Source organism: Schistocerca cancellata, chromosome 2 (assembly GCF_023864275.1).
Source record: "Schistocerca cancellata isolate TAMUIC-IGC-003103 chromosome 2, iqSchCanc2.1, whole genome shotgun sequence".
Taxonomy (NCBI): domain Eukaryota; kingdom Metazoa; phylum Arthropoda; class Insecta; order Orthoptera; family Acrididae; genus Schistocerca; species Schistocerca cancellata.
In genome coordinates, this window is record NC_064627.1 from 926,005,231 (window position 1) to 926,025,776 (window position 20,546).

The 20,546-nt window shown below is 38.0% G+C and overlaps 1 protein-coding gene across 6 annotated transcripts in view; it reads right to left on the bottom strand.

Moving 5' to 3' along the window:
• The window catches only part of LOC126162871 (pumilio homolog 2), a 593,093-nt gene that overhangs the window by 47,253 nt on the left and 525,294 nt on the right, over positions 1-20,546 (bottom strand). For 5 of the 6 annotated variants that reach the window (XM_049919655.1, XM_049919653.1, XM_049919654.1 and 2 more), the window contains 3 exons: positions 17,494-17,654; positions 6,662-6,803; positions 1,510-1,638 (listed from right to left, as the gene is read on the bottom strand). In XM_049919655.1, coding sequence (XP_049775612.1) covers positions 1,510-1,638; positions 6,662-6,803; positions 17,494-17,654 — 432 coding nt within the window. The remainder of the gene's footprint in view (positions 1-1,509; positions 1,639-6,661; positions 6,804-17,493; positions 17,655-20,546) is intronic. The other variant, XM_049919652.1, reaches the window with a different exon arrangement.

Sequence of the window (20,546 nt, forward strand, 5' to 3'; positions counted from 1 at the left end):
GTAGAGTTTTAGTTTGTCATAATATGAACAGTGTTCATCGGTATGAGAGTTCAGTGTGTATTTGTATGCAAATACAGGAAAGCTGCATCTGGTCATCAGAACATTTTGCACTGGTCTTAGCAGATCAGGGGTACTGGCGGTCAGTATAAAGGGAAAAGCACAGGGCAACTGTGAGTCTCAAGAGGAAATTGGGGAATGCGTGAAAAAGATCTCTGTGCACAGCCCACAGAAATCAACCACTTGTGCAAGCCATGAACTGGGTGTGTATGAATGCAGAGTCTCGCGGCGATAACATTGAATAACTGCTTGGCTGAAAGCTGTGTAGTTTTAAGCAATTGACGCAATTGGAAATCCGAGAACATTTTATTCCATGAACTGGGCATTCTGCACAAAATAGTGTGGGATGTTTCGAGGCATTTGCATTTGCATTTCAAACTCTGCCATCTACAAATGTTACACCACTTGACTCCAGATGACTACGGCCGCCAACTTTTGTACCTGAATGCAGCATGCTATGGAAGATGATGACTTTGCAGAAACACTGATTTTCAGTGAGGAGGCAGCTTTCCATCCATAGGGAAACGTGAATACATAGTAAGAGTGCAGGGTACTGAAGTGCCGCATGTTTGTGAGGAGCTGGAAAGGCATTCATCAAAAGTGAATTTCCTCTGTACCACATCCAAGACAAACGTGTATGACATCTTTTGCTTCACCGAGCAGACGGTGACAAATTTCATGTACTTGGACATGCTGCAGTTGTGGTTGTTGACACGACTGACTGCTCACTCTTTGACTTTCATCCTTCAACAGGATGAGGCTTGACCACACTGGAGCACAATTGTCTGTACCTTTCTCAAAAGGGAACTGCTGGTGGGGCACGATGGTTTGAGTTATGTTCCTCTGTTGTCACGCCCCTCCAGGTCACCAGATAAAACATTGTGTGATTTCTTCCTGTCGGATTATGTAAAGGGAAAAGTTTATGTGGTGCCAATGCCAACAACTCTGCAAGAACCGCAAGAACACATCACTGTTGCTGTTATGGACATAGATTGAAACATACAGGGATGAATTGGATTACCACCTGATGTGTGCCAAGTACCAGGTGTACACACATTGAACATTTGTAAAATGTATTTGAAACTTGGAGTGTACCTGTCTTTTTATGTACCACCCATCTTTTGTAGGATATATATTTAAATAAACAATATTTTAAAATCCTATGAATCATTTAGGCTAAGCCTGTACAACATAATTAAAAGGATGAGAAAAAAAGAATGGTGAACGCTGAGCTTGCTGTGTATATCTATCGTAGAGCTGTTGTTGTCGGGCTTTGTAATATATTAAAACACTTTGGATGAAATTAAACAGGTTCACTTCCAACTGCTGAAGAAATGTGAGCTTGGATTTCACACGCAGATGCTGCAGAAGAGAAGCAAGTATCTCCTTCCTCCATTTTTATTTGCACCTTAATGCACTGATTGAGCTTACACTTGACCAGTCTGTACTGACCTCCAATAGTAGTTCCATTTGATGCAGATGAGTTGTAGAGAGAAGGCTGCTGATTGCTGTTGTAGATTGAGGCTGAGGGTGGTGTTGCAATCTGCTGAGGTTGACTGCCCAGTAACCTCATATTACTTCCTGAAATATGACATGAGTGTATATGGTATATATCAAATGCAGAACAAATAGAGCCATCTACTGGAAGAAACTGATTATTGTGGAATTCCAAATTGCAAACATGGTGAAATACCATCCTACCATGGTGGCAAAACTATTTTATACAAATACAATCTATTTTATACAAGAACACTTACAAGATGCACTACAGCTGCTGATCTTCCTCCACAAATTGAGAAAGAATACAACCATATTGTTTTTCCCAGGACCTTTCAAGAATGTTTGAAGATGTTCCTTACTCAAGAGTAAAAACTGCTAATGATCAGTTTACTTAATAACAGTTGGATATGTCTGTCTATCTTTTTATACATTACCACTGGATGGAGCTCCTGAGATGTGACATAACTTTTAGAATTTGCCATTTCTTACAGCTGAAACAATTGCAGCCCAGCACCTGCCCGAGTAGTTAGTTTAGATCGAACATTTGATGCAGTGTTGTGATCCCAACGGAAATTTCATTTTAAAGTTTTCCTAGGATTATGCTTTATGATTTACCTAATGTCACAACTCAATACCTATACCTCAAATAACTTTGATTAGCTTCTGAGAGCCAATCACACTCAGGAAATTTTTTTTAAATTTGTTTGCAGACTTTTGTCATTTTTGTGCTTCTGTAAACAATGGATTTCATTAAGGTTGACTGAAATAGATTGTTGTTCCATGAAACACTGCTGCATTGCACAAATGATTGAAGAGGATCATATGACTTCTTGTGGGTGACACGTTCTTTGTCATGACAGTATAGTCGACCAATGACCTCAGCAGTTTGGTCCATTAGGAATTCACACACAGTATAAGCAATTTTGCAAGAACATTTAGCTACAAAAAATGTGTGTTCCTAGTGGATTTTTCACTATTTGACCAAAGCTCAAACCTGACTTGTTATCTTGGGTATTAGTAACCACTTGAGTTGTAATTAGTCTTTTATTATGGGGTAAAAAGGTCTTGAGCTTTCCCGCTCTGGTGTTTTAGTCAACGTTCATCTGAAGATGTGGTTTTTAGTGCAATAAAACTTTTAGTGATCCAATAAAAAAGGACTAATAAAGGACTAATACCCAAGATGACTATTCATAGCTGTGATTGCCTAAGACATGGTAAAAAAATTCAACTTGATAAATGCAAAATCCTTATACAACATTTTCACAAGAAAAGAAACTTCGACATATTCATATAAAGCACACACAATGTAGCAATAAAATCTCTGGGTGCGTCAACAAAAAGCAAAAGCAAAGAGAGACTTTCTTCAGTTACACTGGCTGTTTTGTAACCACTGCTTTAGAGCAGAACTACACAGAAAACATGCTCTGTGAGCAAATGGTGAGAGCTGGACTGTGAGCAGCAAGTACTGTACCACCTCCATCATCCCAAAGAATAGGGGAGGAAGCTGATAGGTACTTGTGTACATGAGAAAATTGATCCGTATGTAAATGCTTGGAGAAATTCATACTGTCTTTTTATTCTCTGTCATATCACAGGTAAATTTCTTCGAGCTTCAAATCTGTGCGAACAGGGTACCGGACGCTTTATCATTTTCCCATTTGTTGCCTTACAAATCCAGAGTTTGTTTTTCCCCATGACTGGTGCTCCACCAGTAGGCACACAAACTAATAATAATAATAATAATAATAATAATAAAAGACAAATCTACATTTTCTTCAACAAAGCTACAAATGTCACATCCAGCTTTATGTCTGCAATATCTACACTTTCATAGAGGGAAGGGGAGGAGGGGGGAGGACACAGCATGAAACCTTACGTCTCCTTCTTTGTGACAATGCCCTCTCTTACATGGCAGGTCAAAGATGTAAAGGCAATTGGTCGATTATACTGTCATGACATAGAACGCATCACCCCAAGAAGTGTGATAGACCATTACTGTTTACATTGTAAGTAAATGATGTAGTAGGAAACATCCCAAGTTCTTTAAGATTGTTTGCAGACAATACGGTTGCCTACAAGAAAGAAGCAACACCAAAAGATAATATCGATTTGCGGAATGACCAACAGAGGATTAATGAATGGTGTGGTCTCCAGCAGTTGACCCTCAACATAAATAAATGTAACATATTGTGCAAACATAGGAAAAGAAAACCACTACTGTACAATTAACAAACTTCTGGGAACCTTATCTATCATAAAATATCTAGGAGTAATTATCTACAGCAACCTTAAATGGAATGACCACATAAAGCTGATAGTATGAAAAGCAGATGCCAAACAGATTTACAGGAAGAATCTTAAGGAAAAGTAATCCATTCACGTAGGAAGTGGCATATGAGGCACTTGTTTCACAGATTCCCGCGTACTGTTCATCTATCAGGGATCCTTACCAGGTACAACTGGTACAACAGAGAGGGAAGATCCAAAGAGTGGCACTTTTCAAAAAGGGATTGTTTAGTTGGCGCGAGACTGTTACAGAGATGCTCAACAAATTCCTTTGGCAGATGTTATAAGAGTGGCACAATGCATCATGGAGAAGTTTGGTACTGAAGTTCTGAGCAAGCACTTTCTGTGAAGAATTGGACAACATGTTAATTTTTCCACATACATCTTACAAAATGACCAACACAAGGAAATTCAAGAAATTAGAGCTAATACAGAGGCTTACCAACAATCATTCTTCTCAAATGCCAGTAGTGAGTGGAACAGGGAAATGAGGGAAGGTAGACGATCAGTTAGTGGTACCGTAAATACCCTCCACTACACACTGTTAGGTGGCTTGCAGAGTATGATGTATGATGTAGATGTGCACGTGGATGATTATTTGGTGAAGAAATACATCATTAATGTCTCGTTGCTCATGTAACATGACTTATCACAAATTCTTGGATACACTTCTTACTAAATGTCGTTCAGAAATGTCAACACTAAAACTAACATTTACCTTATGTACTGTAACATGATTGTACTATGCCACATGAAAGTTATTATTATTATTATTATTATTATTATTATTCATTTTGAGAAATCCTGCACTTAATTTTTCTTATTTGTAATAGCTTGCCAAATCTTAACATTCTTTATTACATGCCATATTTGCACTTCCTATGCTTATGCTGAATATCTTTAAGTGAATTAGTGTATCAAAACACACTGCTTCCCCCAAGTATGAAGACAACAGTCTCATTGTTAGTTCAATCATATTCAAAATGTTTTCCTACGGCAGAGTGTGGGCAGTTGTCTTAAAAGCTGGAACCTCTGCCTTTTGTGGGCAAGTGCTCTACCGACTGCACTATCCATACGACATAAGACTTGCCCTCGCAGCTTTCTGCCAACACTTCAATCTCCTACCTTCCAAACTACACAGAAGTTCTCTTGCATACCTTGCGGGACCAGCCTCTCAGAAGAAAAAAGTAAGTTTGCAAGGTAGGAGATGAGCTACTGGCAGAAAGCTGTGTGGGTGGGTTGTGAGTTATGTATGGATTTCTCATCCAGCAAGATCAATGGGCTGTGTCCATGTCTGGCACACAGTTTCACCTGCCAGGAAGTTCCATAATCAAAGCATACTTGTACTACTAGAACTTGCAGATGACTGCAGATATATTTTGCAGTTATTACACTTAGTACAGGGTGTTCCAAAAAGAATATACATATTTCGAATGCATATATTTATTAAACTTTAAGACATACGAATACGAAACTTTACACACATATTTACGAACCTCGCAAGTTCAGATTACTGATGTTCAATATGTCCTCCATCAGCGACATGATACAACAATATAAATTCCTCCAATACTCGGGCAAACATGTCCTTCGTCACTGATGATGTGACAGTATGGATCCGGTTCTTCAACTCTTCCAGGTTCTGAGAGAGTCGTGGTACACAAACGTTGTCTTTAACAATACCCCACAGGAAGAAGTCAAAGGGTATCAAATCCAGTGACCATGGAGCCCAGCTGAGACATGCTACATCAACAGCCCTTTGATGACCAATCCAACGGTCCAGTAGAGTTTCATTTAGATATTCACGCACTTGACAACTCCAGTGAGGTGGTGCCCTGCCTTGTTGAAAAATGAAGTTGTCTTCGTGCAACCTCGGAAACAACCAGTTTTGTTACGTAGCGAGATACTGTTGACCATTAACCGTGTTTCCCTCAAAGAAGAATGGGCCATAAACACATGATCAGGATATCGCAAAAAAACACATTGACTCTGGGCAAATCTCGTACATGTTCAATGGCTGCATGTGAGTTCTGTAGGCCCCAAATTTGAACACTGTGTTTGTTTAACTGACCACTAACATGGAAAGTTACCTCATCACTGAACATAATGCATTGTGCGAAAGTGTTATCATTGTCAATAGCATCAAGAATCTCGTTACAAAATGCCACACGTTTGCATATGTCATCAGGATGCAGAGCTTGTAACAGCTTTAACTTTTATGGCTTCATAACGAACTGGCATCTCAAAACACGCAAAATTATTGTTGTAGGCATTTTAAACTCCCAACTGGCATGACGAGTTGATTTTGAAGGACTACGTTGGAAAGCAGTTTGAATTCGTGCAACATTTTTTTCAGGAACAAGAGGGTGGCCGGGACTCTTTCCTTTACACACACATCCTGTAACTAGAAACTGTCGAAATCATCTGTGAATGTTCCACCCATTCAGAGGATCAATTTGGTACCTCAACCTGAAATGTCTTTTCACTGTAATCACAGAATTGCACTTCACAAACTCAAGAACACAAAATGATTTCTTCTACATAGTAGCCATTTTAAACATATGATGGTTACCAAGCAAAACAGAGGACAACTGACATCAAGCAGCTATTAATATAAACTATACTACGTACTCGTTTCTCCAATAGACAAGCCGAGGCGCAGCGATCGATAATTTGGACAAAATGATACTTTGCAATACATATATTCTTTTTGAAACCCCCTGTACTTCATATGATGTATACCTAATTTAGTTTTCTACTGCATGTGTCACAAACAGCACTGTATAAATGTTTCAATCTAAAAGGCTGGGGCACTTACCAGGGGTGCCTGTGTTTACTATAACAGGTGCAGGTGAGACTAGCCGCATTGGAGTGGCACTTCCAATACCTCGTACATTGCCCATAACTATTGATCCTTGATCGTAGTAGGCAGGTATTACTTGATACTGTCCTTGCACCTGCTTGTTAAGAAAGATTATTAAAAGATAACAATATAAAATTATACAGAACAATTCAATGAACTTAACATATATACCACTATTTTCATTGTTATACCTTGCAATTTCAGGGTTACTGGGCGACTAATAATTTTAGTACTGGTATTAATACTCAGCTAGAGCTGCAATCTTAATAATCTAAATGCACCCCATATTGCAGCAGTTTTATACAATTGATACATGCTGACCAAATTAATGGCTACAACATACAAAATGTCAGAGTAAAAAAAAAAAAAAAAAAAAAGGGGGGGGGGGGGGGGGGAGAGAGAAGAAGAAAGAAAGAAAAAAAACAATAATGATACATTCAGCACATATTAGTTTTGACCTTTTCTTGGACTGTCTCTTGCCAAACAGTGTGTAAGAATTTTACATTTTCCTCTTTTGCATCACCTATCTTTTCTTCAGTCTTCTTCATTTTCTAACCTTGTCCCCCCTAGCTTCAACTGCATACAAGTTAGACACACATCTCCTCCTCACCCTTCTCTGACAATCCCATCCCATGCCCCTCTATGTCTCTCCATCTCCCCATCACTTCATTCCCCAACCCCTATCTCTCTCTCTCTCTCTCTCTCTCTCTCTCTCTCTCTCTCTCTCTCTCTCTCTCTCTTACTCCTAACACTCCTTCTGTCTACCTTTTTCTCCCCATCTCATCCTACTCCCTCTCAGTATCTGTCAAATCTCTTCCTACCACCTCTCTCTGCTCAACTATGCCCATCCAAACTTTCAGCCCCTGAAAAGCATGCCAACACTACCCACACAGATGTGGGAGTAAGTTCTTTTGTTTCTTTCTGACACTTCAGCATTAAAATTAGTAACTGGGAGATTAATAAACACGTCTTCATGAAAGTCAGAACCTACAAATTTTGGGGGCTCTACCTGAAATAAACTGAACAAGTGACAATACAGTTTTGCCTGTGATGTAGCAATGTGCAATGGTGTTGATTTTTAATCTATGGTAAGGATTCACATTTTTACTACGATTGGTGGTATCAGAGTATTGCGAGTAAAACGCGACTAAAGGAGAAATAGCCGGCGTGGTGTGTGTGTGTGTGTGTGTGTGTGTGTGTGTGTGTGTGTGAATCTCTACACACATTAATTTTCAGAACAGTTCAAGATGACAGAAGAAAGTCAAAATATTTCAGAGAATTTACTTGTTTTACTTTTTAATCAATAGCAACTGAACTTGATGCTAAGAAGTCATTTACTGAAGCATCATTTTCAGAAGCGGAGTTAGGGGCAATACGCAAAATAGTATGTCTAGCTAGAAGGATGAAAACAGAAATGACTACCGATATTTGTAGTAATTTATTCAACATTGACAAACTTGAGGTGAAAAATGATAACGCAGAATAAATGGGTGACAAAGCAAAAAACTATTCTCACCGTGTTCACGAGATATATGTAAATTTTCTCTGTCATTTCTAGAGTGTTTTGTAGGAGGAATTTGATGTGAAAACAAGATCCGCCAACTGCTTATTCACCATAGGACTACATCGGAACAGTCTCTCCAAGAATATTTTCTCTGAATGGAGGAAATTGCCAGCCATGCTGATATCGATAACAACTCGCTATTTAAGTACGTAACTGACAGGACAGAAGACAACTCGAGCACACTTCTACTTCATAGTGCTGGAAGTGTAAAAGAGGAAAGAGTCTACGGAAAAAATGAGGCATTACGAAAGAGCTGTGAAGTCATTGCCAAAAAGAAATAATAAAAGTTACAGCAATGAAAATTTAAACTCCACTAATAAATATGCTAAAGACTCTAAGTAACAGAAATACTGAAAGTGCAGCTTGGAATCCAAACAAAAAGTGTTTCAATTGTGGTGCCTGTGGTCATAGGTCAAGCGCAAAGGCAAGCGACACTTCAGCTGCAACAATTTTGGCCATATCTCAACTGAATGCACGAAGAAGAAGAAGAATAACTGAAAAGTGACAATGAATGCCAACACTGTTAACAGAGTATTAACAACTGTAAATTTTAAAATGTACAAATAAGTAACTGATAACTGACTGGGGCAGTCAACTTTATTTATTAAAACAGGATGTTTTTGAAATTATGGATCTTCGAAGTTTGCAAAAGTTTTGACGGGATTTGGGAAAACTTTGGTTCTCCACAGGGTGTCGTACAGGTACTGTTGGGATTTATGATTTGAAAATTGAAACAAATTTATATGTTTCTAGACACACTATGAATTTAGAAATGGTAGTTGAAAACTATCTTCTACATCAAATTGGAATATCAATAAACAAGGGTACAGTTACTTTTGGGACGCCAGAAGAGGGTGTACCCATACAGCAGACAAACCAGGATTGGATACTGAAAGCCCTGTTAGTGATGAAACAAAGGAACATATGGAAGATTTAGTGACTAGTTACACCCCAACAAAGGCAAAGTCCACTGATTCAGACTGTTGTGAGAGAACAACTGAGAAATATATTGTTATACTTTAAAAAAAAAGATACATCATTGGTCGTATATTTTTTACTATCGCAAAATCGATTTTCTGTCACTGAGTGACCATCTTCAGTGCTAGAAGTTAAAAAATTTTTCACATTACGATCAAAGAGTACAACATAGAAAATCACAATTACATCTGCATATGAACATAACACTTGTTAGAAACAAACCTATATTGTATAACTTAAATTAGGATGCACTGTTGTCACTAAGCTTACGGCAATCACATAGACTGAGGTCGCTGTTTACCTGCACTTGTTCAGCAGACCTCGGTGTGACGGGGCTTGACACGCCCTCTATGTGACATGTGTCACGTGAAGACATAGTATTACTGTTTTTGCGAATTATTAACACTAAATAACTCTTGTACTTTTGTGAATGGTGTAGTAATACAAATTTAAAATGTACGTACAACACATAGCAGACGCAGGGGAATATCTAAAATACATTGGCGTATTGTTTTTTATAAACTATAAAACATAAAATAGATCGATGATAAGTTGTTAGAGTGCAGAACATATGAAAAGCAAAAGATAATGCAAAAGAATAATAAATGAATAACATAAAAAGAGGCGTAACACAGGTTTTTTAAAAAACATAATACCCACCATCTGGCGTGGGAAGTCAGAAGTACAACGTTCGTAATTTATGTAACAAACGTTAATACCAAGGAGTCAAATATATAAAAAATAATAACGTTAATACCAAGGAGTCAAATATAAAAAATAATAACAGTACGAAACTGCCGTTACTTAATAATTAAAATGCCGTGCAAATATAAGGTGCGAACAAGTAGTATACATCAATCATTGAGAAACCATCATGAGGAAGGACAAGTAATAGTGTCACTTAAACCAAAATATACATCGTACTTTAGAGAAATTAAACATAGACTATGCACGATATCCAGCACTTATTCAAATAGCAAAGGAATTGTTAACATACATTAAAAATAATTACGTAAAGTGATAACCGGTTTGTATTACTTTGTGTCAACACCTACGAGATGTCGACTGTAGTAAAATTATGTTCAGTAGGCGTCCATAAGTTCTGCAAATTACAGAACAAAGAAGGAAGAAGCATCTTTTAAAAAACCGAAATTAGTAATGTTATTAAAACAAACTGAAAACGTGTGTCAATGTGTTGAGATGGTTGAAATAGCGGTCATTATACGTGTTCTCGTAGCGACTATGACTGAGGCGTTGTATATAAGGGATAACAAGCAGCTGACTATGAATTGCTAATTGCTCCTTGGTATTAACGTTATTATTTTTTATATATTTGACTCCTTGGTATTAACGTTTGTTACATAAATTACGAACGTTGTACTTCTGACTTCCCATGCCAGATTGTGGGTATTATGTTTTTTTAAAAAGCTGTGTTACGCCTCTTTTTATGTTATTCATTTATTATTCTTTTACATTATCTTTTGCTTTTCATATGTTCTGCACTCTAACAACTTATCATCGATCTATTTTATGTTTTATTTATAGTTTATAAAAAACAATACGCCAATGTATTTTAGATATTCCCCTGCGTCTGCTATGTGTTGTACGTACATTTTAAAGTTGTATTACTACACCATTCACAAAAGTACAAGAGTTATTTAGTGTTAATAATTCGCAAAAACAGTAATACTATGTCTTCCAGATAAACTACAAGATGCATTTGTGTTTTCCACACTAGACACCAAGAATGTCTCCCCCCCCCCCCCCTTCCTACTTGATGTTGAACAGGAAAGTCATAAATATACCTCATCTCTGACACATTCAAGGCAGTTTCAATTCAGGAAAGTTCCATTTGGATTATAAAATTCACCTGTTATGTTCCAACATTTTGTTAACACTGTTTTTTTGGGCACTGGCTCAAGAGAATATAATATTTATTAATATGGATGATATTACAATACCAACATAGTGATGAGGCACTTCAACAAATTGCTTTAGTGTTAAAACCTGCAGCAGAATATAACTTGGAAATTAATTTGCAAAATGGCAGTTCCTGAGGGCTGTTTCTTGGCTGTGTTACACAGTGTGAACAAATCTAACCTCCTACGCAGAAGACAATAGCTGCTCAAAACTTTCTAGAACCTAAATCTATTGCAGCAATATATACAAAAGGATACTTTAAAAAGTATATCAGTTTAATAAGTCACGGCTGCAAAATACTAACGCGGATTCTTTACAGATGAATGGAAATACTGGTAGAAGCCAACCTTGGGGAAGATCAGTTTGGATTCCGTAGAAATGTTGGAACACGTCAGGCAATACTGACCCTACGACTTATCTTAGAAGATAGATTAAGGAAAGGCAAAACCTACGTTTCTAGCATTTGTAGACTTAGAGAAAGCTTTTGACAATGTTGACTGGAATACGCTCTTTCAAATTCTGAAGGTGGCAGGGGTAAAATACAGGGAGTGAAAGGCTATTTACAATTTGTACAGAAACCAGATGGCAGTTATAAGGGTTGAGGGACATGAAAGGGAAGCAGTGTTGGGAAGGGAGTGAGACAGGGTGGTAGCCTATCCCCGATGTTATTCTATCTGTATATTGAGCAAGCAGTGAAGGAAACAAAAGAAAAATTTCGAGTAGGTATTAAAATCCATGGAGAAGAAATAAAAACTCTGAGGTTCGCCGATGACATTGTAATTCTCTCAGAGACAGCAAAGGACTTGGAAGAGCAGTTGAATGGAATGGATAGTGTACGAGATGAGATGAGATGAGAGGTATAAGATAACATCAACAAAAGCAAAACGAGGATCATGGTGTGTGCTGAGAAGGTGATAAGCACATAGGTCCCAGGACGACAACAACCTGTGCCGAGATTACACGTCTGTGGCCAAGTGACTACTCATCATCCAAGTTATACGATTGTCACGAAGACCGAATGTGGGATTCGGATGGGGGATTTAAATGGGTTCCCTGCCAATAAGACTGGTGGCACGCCAGAGAAGCTAAATGCTTGACTTACTTTTGCGTATTCGTAGATAAACAATATACACGGAAAAAAAGAATTTTTTGGTTAAGTTATTTTGTGTCCCTAGAATTTTGTGTGTCTATCGACCTGCCAGCGCCTTTGTTTGGTAATTCTCATCATCTTTGTTTTTAGATATATTTTTCCCACGTGGAATGTTTCCCCGATGGTGTTCAACACCATCAGAAATGTCAGCTACATTACAGAAACAATAAATACATAGATGAAATGTGTACAAACTAGGATATATCTCCTGATGTAATCAAAAACTTTAGAGAAAACCTCAGTTCCCCAATCATGCTGTGATCACCAGTAGAAACTTAACCATCCAACAATAAACTGGGAAAATTACAGTTTTGTTAGTAGTGGGCATAATAAAATGTCCTGTGAAACTTTCAGTAAACGCTTTCTCTGAAAACTACCAGCAACAATTATTACCAAACTAGAAAGGACAACTAAAACAAGCAGAAAGATATCTATATTCAGTAAATTAGATAAAAAATCATTAATGTCATGTCTCAATGAGAAACTTGAAACTTTCAACACAGGGCAGGAGCATGTAGAGGAACTCTGGCACAAGTTTAAAAGAGTAATTGACCATGTACTGGATAGATATGTACCCAGTAGAACAGATCATAATTGGAGGGAACCTCCATGGTATACACTTACTGTAAAGAAACTTCTAAAGAAACAGATATTACAACATAACAGGAGTAAAACAGAGTGTAGATAGAAAGATGCTGAATGAAAAACATTTCGCTGTCAAGAGAGCAATGCGTGATGCAGTTGATGACTACCACGGCAGAACATTGTCAAGTGATATTTCACAGAACCCAAAGAAATTCTGGTTGTATGTAAAATTGAGGGTATCAAAGCAAAAGCTGAATTGATTAACTCCAGTTTAAAATTTTCCTTTATGAAGGAAAACTCAGGAAAACTGCCCCAATTTAATCATCATACCACTGAAAAAATGAATGAAATAAGTGTTAGTGTCAGTACTGTTGAGGAACAGCTGAAATCGTTAAAATTGAACAAAGCACCAGGGCCCGATGGAATCCCTGTCGGATTCTATACTGAATTTAGGGCTGAGTTAAGCCCCTCTTCTCACTATAATCTATTGTAAATCCCTCTAACAGAAAACATTGTCTGGTTCTGGGAAAAAGGCACAGGTCACACCTGTCTATAAGAAGTGTAGTAGAAGTGAACCAAAAAACTATTATCCAATATCCTTGACATCAAACGTGAGGTATCTTTAACAGAGTGACCACCTCAATGTCAACCGGCATGGATCTCGAAAACAGCTATAATATAAAACTCGATTCACACTTTTCTCATGTGATATACTGAAAGCTTTGGATAAAGGCGATTAGGTGGGTGCTGTATTTCTCGATTTCCGAAAAGCATTTGACTCAGTACCACACCTATGCTTATTATCGAAAGTATGATCTTGTGGAGTATCAAGTGAAATTTGTGACTGGATTGAGGACTTTTTGGTAGGGAGGACACAGCATGTTATCTCGGATGGAGAGTCATCTTCAGATGTAGAAATAACTTCAGGTGTACACCAGGGGAGTGTGTTAGGACCCTTGGTGTTCATGTTGTATATTAATTACCTTGTACACAATACTAATAGTAAAATCAAGCTTTTTGCAGATGATGCAGTTATCTATAATGAAGTTCCATCTGAAAGAAGTTGTATAAATATTCAGTCAGATGTTGACAAGATTTCAAAGTGGTGCAAAGATTGGCAGTGGGCTTTAAATGTTCAGAAATGTAAAACTGTGCACTTCACAAAACAGAAAAATGTATTATCTATGACTATAATATCAGCGAGTCACTGTTGGAATTGACCAACTTTTACAGATAACTGGCTGTAGCTTATGGGTAAAGCAGGTGGTAAACTTCATTTTATTGGTAGAATAATGGGGATGTTTTTATTTGTGTGGCTCACATGCAGAGTAAAATACAGGAATATAACTTTAGTATATGTATGTAACAGAACACAGAAAGATAAAACTACACAAAACTAACTGAACATCAATATCCAAGTTCCTAATCCATGTAAGAGCAATATCGTCAGCTTTAATGAGGTCGCCAACAACCCTGATAGGAATGCAATGGGCATTCATCTCTAATGTACTTGACTCACTTCTTCGGAGTTCCACAGTCACAAACCAGAGACTTTGAAGCACCCCAATTGTGAAGTGAGTCTGCGCATTGACCATGCCCAGTGTGAGCTCTGTTCAATTGGACCGACAGCTTCCTGTCGAGGTCTGTGCCAGAGTATCACAGTTATTGTTTCGGAACCACTCACGCTCTTCAGGATTTTCAATAAGATGACAATTCTGATCCCATAGGTTTCTTACCTAGATATTTCTGGCATCTAACTGTTCCATCTGCTGAACGGTGGGTTTCTTTAATTGAGTCTAGACTTGGTATATCTTCCATTCCAGGTTCTTAGTTTGCGTTACTCTCTAAGACTTCACTTCTACGGACTGTGAGCAGATAGATGTTTCTGGGTGTTCGTCGGATTGTCCCACTTATTAACCGCATAGTGTAGTGCAACTGGACATCAATCAAGTTGGTGTGACAGCTGTTTAGCTACACCTAGGCACAACATTTAGCTACTGAGAAGACCAGCACAATGGATGATGTGGGCAAGGTATCTGCTGAAGCTCCCCACATCATAATATTGTTATGAGCTTTTATCTTGGCAACAGTATTTTCACGATGTTTTTATGTGAAAGGGTGCAGTATATGGTGACACCAAGGTACTTAGGGTACGTGTTGTGGCAAACAGTGTTTCCATTAAGTTTAAATCTGAGCTCTGTGTTAGTTTTTTTTGGTTGTTCAGATCGAATGTACATACTTCAGTTTTACTTGTACTGGGTTTAAGTCTCCAATTTCTAAAATAGGAGCTCATAACGGCTATATCTTCTGTGAAAATTGTCTCTGCTTGTCCGAGATCTTTGGTTCTACAAGCAAGACCAATATCCTCCATGTAGCAGAATGTCGATCAGCCTACAGAGAAGACTGCTTAAAAATCACTTGTGCAACCGGTTCTAGAATATTGCTCTAGTGTGTGGGACCCATACCAGATAGGACTAACAACAGGGGATACTGAACGTATATGGAGAAGGGCATCACAAATGGTTGCAGTTTGGTTTAATCCATGGGAGACTGTCACGGAGATACTGAAGGAACTGAACTGGAGGACTCTAAGATACACATGAATGGTCCCGAGAAAGCCTGTTAATAAAGTTTCAAGAAAAGGCTTTAAATGATTACTCTAGGAATATACAAGAACCCCCTATGCTTTGCTCACATAGGGATCGTGAGGATGAGATTAGAATAACTGCTTCACACACAGAGGCATTCAAACAATAATTCTTCCCATGCTCCATAAGTGAATGGAACAGGAAGAAAGCTTAATAACTGGTACAATCGGACATATCCGCTTCCATGCACCTCACACAGGTTTTTGGAGTATAGATCTAGATGTATATGTAAACAGAGAAGGAAGTTGGCTGGGGTCTTCCAATGAATTTGAATTATTATCCTGGGAAGAAGGGGGATGGGGAGGGGATTAGGGGGGGGGGGGGGGGCACATGGGCAGTTTGCAGTGATACTGACATGCAGCATGTCACCTTGCTTCACTGCTTATTGGATCACAAGGTTCTAACACACCAAGAAGGAAGTGCACCACATATTTGTAGAAGTTGCCAGTAACAGATCATTCTGAGAAAGGTTCCCTGTAAATGATGCTTTGCCAAGTGAAGATTGCAATGAGCCTTTTTGTTACATAAAATTTCTGACCTTTATTGGCTTTCCTTGTCTGTTCAATGATTTAGCTTTTTTGTCTGGACTGTACTTTAAGCATCATGTCTCAACACCACTGTTGATGTATAATAGGAAACTGGGAGCAACCGCTGATCTTTCCACGAAATTTTATGTACAGACTGAGAAAATGGAAAATAAATTTTTCAAATATCTCATTCATGAAGAGAGACAATATAATCTGCACTAAAACTAATTTATTATGCTTCAACGTGTTAAACATTGGTTCTGCATATGCTTGTCTGTGTTGCTTGTGCAACAATACCCCCTCCCTGATTAACTGTCTAATGACTATCTTATCTCTTAAAATCGCTATGTACTGTTCTTACACAATTGTTTGCATATCAAATAGGTGTCAACATCAACCTTCATCATTTCGAATATTTCTATTATTGTTTTCAACATTTGGAGAAAAACCCAATTGCCACACTCATGTTCATTCTCCAACAGTAAAGGACATGGTGTGCATAAACAATAAGAAACATCTTTTGTTCTTCACAAGAGACTCCAAACAGCTAGGGAAAATAATGGTTTCTCTCAGCAAGATATATGGGATAGTACTTCTGAGTCATCTGAGGTAGCACTGATGGTTCATTCCTGTAAAACCTATTCCAGACAAACTTTATACATACAGGGATCCAGTACGTAAAAAACTCGAGTTTGCTCATTTCTCATAAAAATTTATTCCCAGTTACCTTCCTTCATACTGTCATTCAAATTTGCTTTATTCCAATTAACTATTCAAGTAATTATCTTACTGTTGCTGGTGTCAGTCACTGAATTACTGAATTATAAAGCCCTTCTAGAATGTACTGTTTTCTATGTATGTAACATAGAACTGCAAAATTTTCTTGGGGGGGGGGGGGGGGGGGGGAGGAGGTTTTACTGAAATTGTTGAAGCAACCATGTACTCACACACATTTCCTCATCGGAAATTACCCTCAGCCCTGTGGAGACTGCTTGTTACGGTGACGTTTGTCTCATATTACATGCTACTTTCACATAAGCCTGTTGTTTTTTTATTTTTTTTTATTTTTTTTTTTAGATAAAGATATTTCAGCAATGGCAGAGGTGACTGTTCACAAACATTTATTCAAGACGCTGCTGAATTTAACCCACCACTCTCACAAAAAGTGATTAAGGCACAAACTGCAAGAAAATAGCTAGTCTTACTTATTGGGTCTTCAGTTTATTCATGAAACATGATGTAACTACAGTAAGCACAACAAATCCTGTATTTAAAAATTCTTTCCGGTCATAAAACCACCACATGGAGTTTCTTCTGTATCTAAAATTCATTCTACTTTAAATTATATCTGTAATAACTTTCTATATTGAGACCTTAACTTGCTGAATGTGGCAGCAGCTGCTCAAACAAAATACCTGTGTGAGATTTGTCGTTGTGGAGGGCAGCTCTCCTGCGGACGAAGGGGTGAGTGGACGCCTCTGTTGAGCTGCTGCAGCTGCTGCACCTTGCTGGATTAAGTTTGCAGGGTAGACGCCCCAAGGAGCAACCCCATAATATTGGGGCACAACTGTTGGCCCTGTTAAATAAAATACAATAGGACTCAACATATAAACAGATATATGAAGAACATTACCATGTGTCATAATGGCTTCACCATTATTAACAATCACCAATCTTCCAGAATAGAGCATATATAACAGAAATTTGCATTAAATAGCAGAAAATCGATGGAAAATTACTAAGCAACTGGTCACACTCACAGAACACTAAAAATGTGCACAATTATTTACCCACTTCTTTCTGGCTCCTGCAGTCAAATGCTTAGTTTCTAAGTTATCTGAACAACAAGGTCATCGTGTTCCAGGTAGGTGCACATAAATACAGTTACCAACAAAGTTTAGTTTATGCTGGACAGGTTGACCTGACCAGGTACAAGACGATACGAGATGCCACCAAGAGAGTTGAATTTAACACAACTAAACAGGCTTTGTTCCATTTTAGTGATTTCAGCTGTTTCACAATGCCACCAACAGGAACATCTATAGCATTCATCTATGCAATGGTGTGAGAATTAAAGTGTTGCTCTACTCCTAGATTTTTTTCTTTGCAAACAAACTTTTGAAAGCAGAATCCAGCATTCCTGCTTCTGCTTTACTACCTTCAATTTCAGTTCCCATATCACCCACGAGTTTCCCGATACATCTGATAAGATATATGTATATAACCGTAATCTCTTTGGGCCTTGTTGGTGGTCTTTTTATAAGATCCTGCTACAGTAGCTGTTGAAGGCTTCACACATCGCCCTTTTTACATAATCTTGTTTCATTTAGTACCTCTCCATCTACAGCCCCACCCTGTTTTAAACCTGTTGGACAGTATTCACTGTTTCTTCAGAAGTTTCTTTACAATGACTATATAGAGGGTAACACTCGTCACGTCATGATCTGTTCTACTAAGTATATATCTTGTATTTACCCAGGGCATACCTTTTATTCACCCAGCGCATTGTCAATTATTCTACTAAACTTAAGATACAGTTCTTCTACAAGCTTCTGCTCAGAAGTAAACGTCTGGAGTTTCTCTTTGAGATACGACACATCTATCTAGGTTACTGAAAATGTAATTAATCTTTTTACTTGTTTTAGTTGCCCTATGCACTTTTACAACATTGTTGGTACAACTGTTTCACAGTCACTGATACCAGTTTCAATGAGAACATTGTCTAAGAGCTCAGATTTATTTGTTGCCATTATATATATTTCCACTGCCAGTGAGCTTTTGAACTATTTATCCAAAGTAATTTTCAAAGAAAACATGTATTATTGTTTTGCAATGTGTCTTCGTCAAACCTACCATTTACAAAACTGTAACTATCTGAGGCACTCATTGGGTGTTTAATATCTCCTCCTCCGGCGACAGTTTAATAGGAGAATATCTGTACTAGTGACAGAATTTTTCAGTTACAACCAGAGGTGGTCAACAGAAATATTCAATTATAAGTTTATGCCCACCCTTAATACTGAGTCTTGCTCACACAATGTTGCATGTAGCTTCAATTTTTATCCTGACAGATCTGAGCTACTTGTTTTTTGTGGCAAAAAAACCATCTCCATTTTCCGTTAACCTACACTTTTTATACACACTCAGATTTGCTCCAAAATTCTCAGTGCTATTGATTTGGGGTTTTAGCCAACTTTCAGTATATATTATTACGTGAGCTCCATTGGTCTTTAAAAGTGGTTCAAACTCTTGAAACTTCATTGCAGAAGTCGAGATATCAAAGCCAACATTTTATGTGAAGACATTTACAAAATAAGACTTACTCTTTAGAAAGGTTTAGACTTACAGTACACTGTTCTTAGTAATCAAAAATCAATTTACATTTCCCTCTTTTATGAAGCTAAGCTAATAAGAATCCAATCCTCAAAACACTTTAAGCCTGCACTATTGAATATTAGCATTCTTTAAATGCATGAGCATAAATAAAAAAAGGGACTTTACATTACCAACATATAATGTTACAGGCAAATTTCTCTAAATAGTCACATTATATGAGGGTGAATAGAACATACCGGAATTTTTGTTTCATGAACTTTTGTAAACTAGTGTGAAGTGATCTCTGCTCATTGTTGTTTTCATTTCCAGTGATTGTTCTCTACAACTAGAATGTTGCTGTACCATTTCTCCAGTCATAATAACAATGTCAGAGCAAGAGGTACCGCAATGTGTTGTGCAATACATTATAATCAAGTTTCTCGTAACAGAGGGCATACGACTGTGTAAGATTTTAAGACAACTTGCGGCACAGGTCAAGGACAACATTCCAAAAAAGGACTGAAGTGTACACATGGCACAAACAGTTTTTTAGGGGGCAAGAAGTAGTTGAGACTGCGGCTCACCAACATCGACCAAGGACCAACATGCCTGAAGAGAAGATTCACACTGCTAGCCAGCTTATTACAGATGATCACTGAATAACTGTTGTGAAAATTGCTACTGAGGTCACAATAAGACATGGTAATGCTATGGTGGTCACTGCTGACGACCTTAGATTTAGATAAAGAGTCTCTGTAGGTGCCTCGTTTTTTCACCACAAAGCACAAATTTCACTGTCTAGGGGTGTGCAAATGACTACTGACAGACTACGAAACAGAAGGAGAAATTTTTTTTTTCACTAGGCACTGTGATCTGCAATGAAACATGGGTGCAGCACCATTATACCACAAGGTAAGGGGGGGGGGGGGGGGGGGGCACCATGAAATGGCACAAAAAGGGACAAATATGCACCTGTCGAAGCAAAAAACTGTCCTTCCATGCAGGAGATTCTTGCAACAGTCTTTTTTTATTTTTTAAAGTAGTTTTTCCTCATAGATTTTCTCCACAAATGCCATACTGTGAATTCTGGATACTACTGACAACTTCTGGACCAAACAGAATGTACATACTAAAAGAAAAGGTGCACATTTCC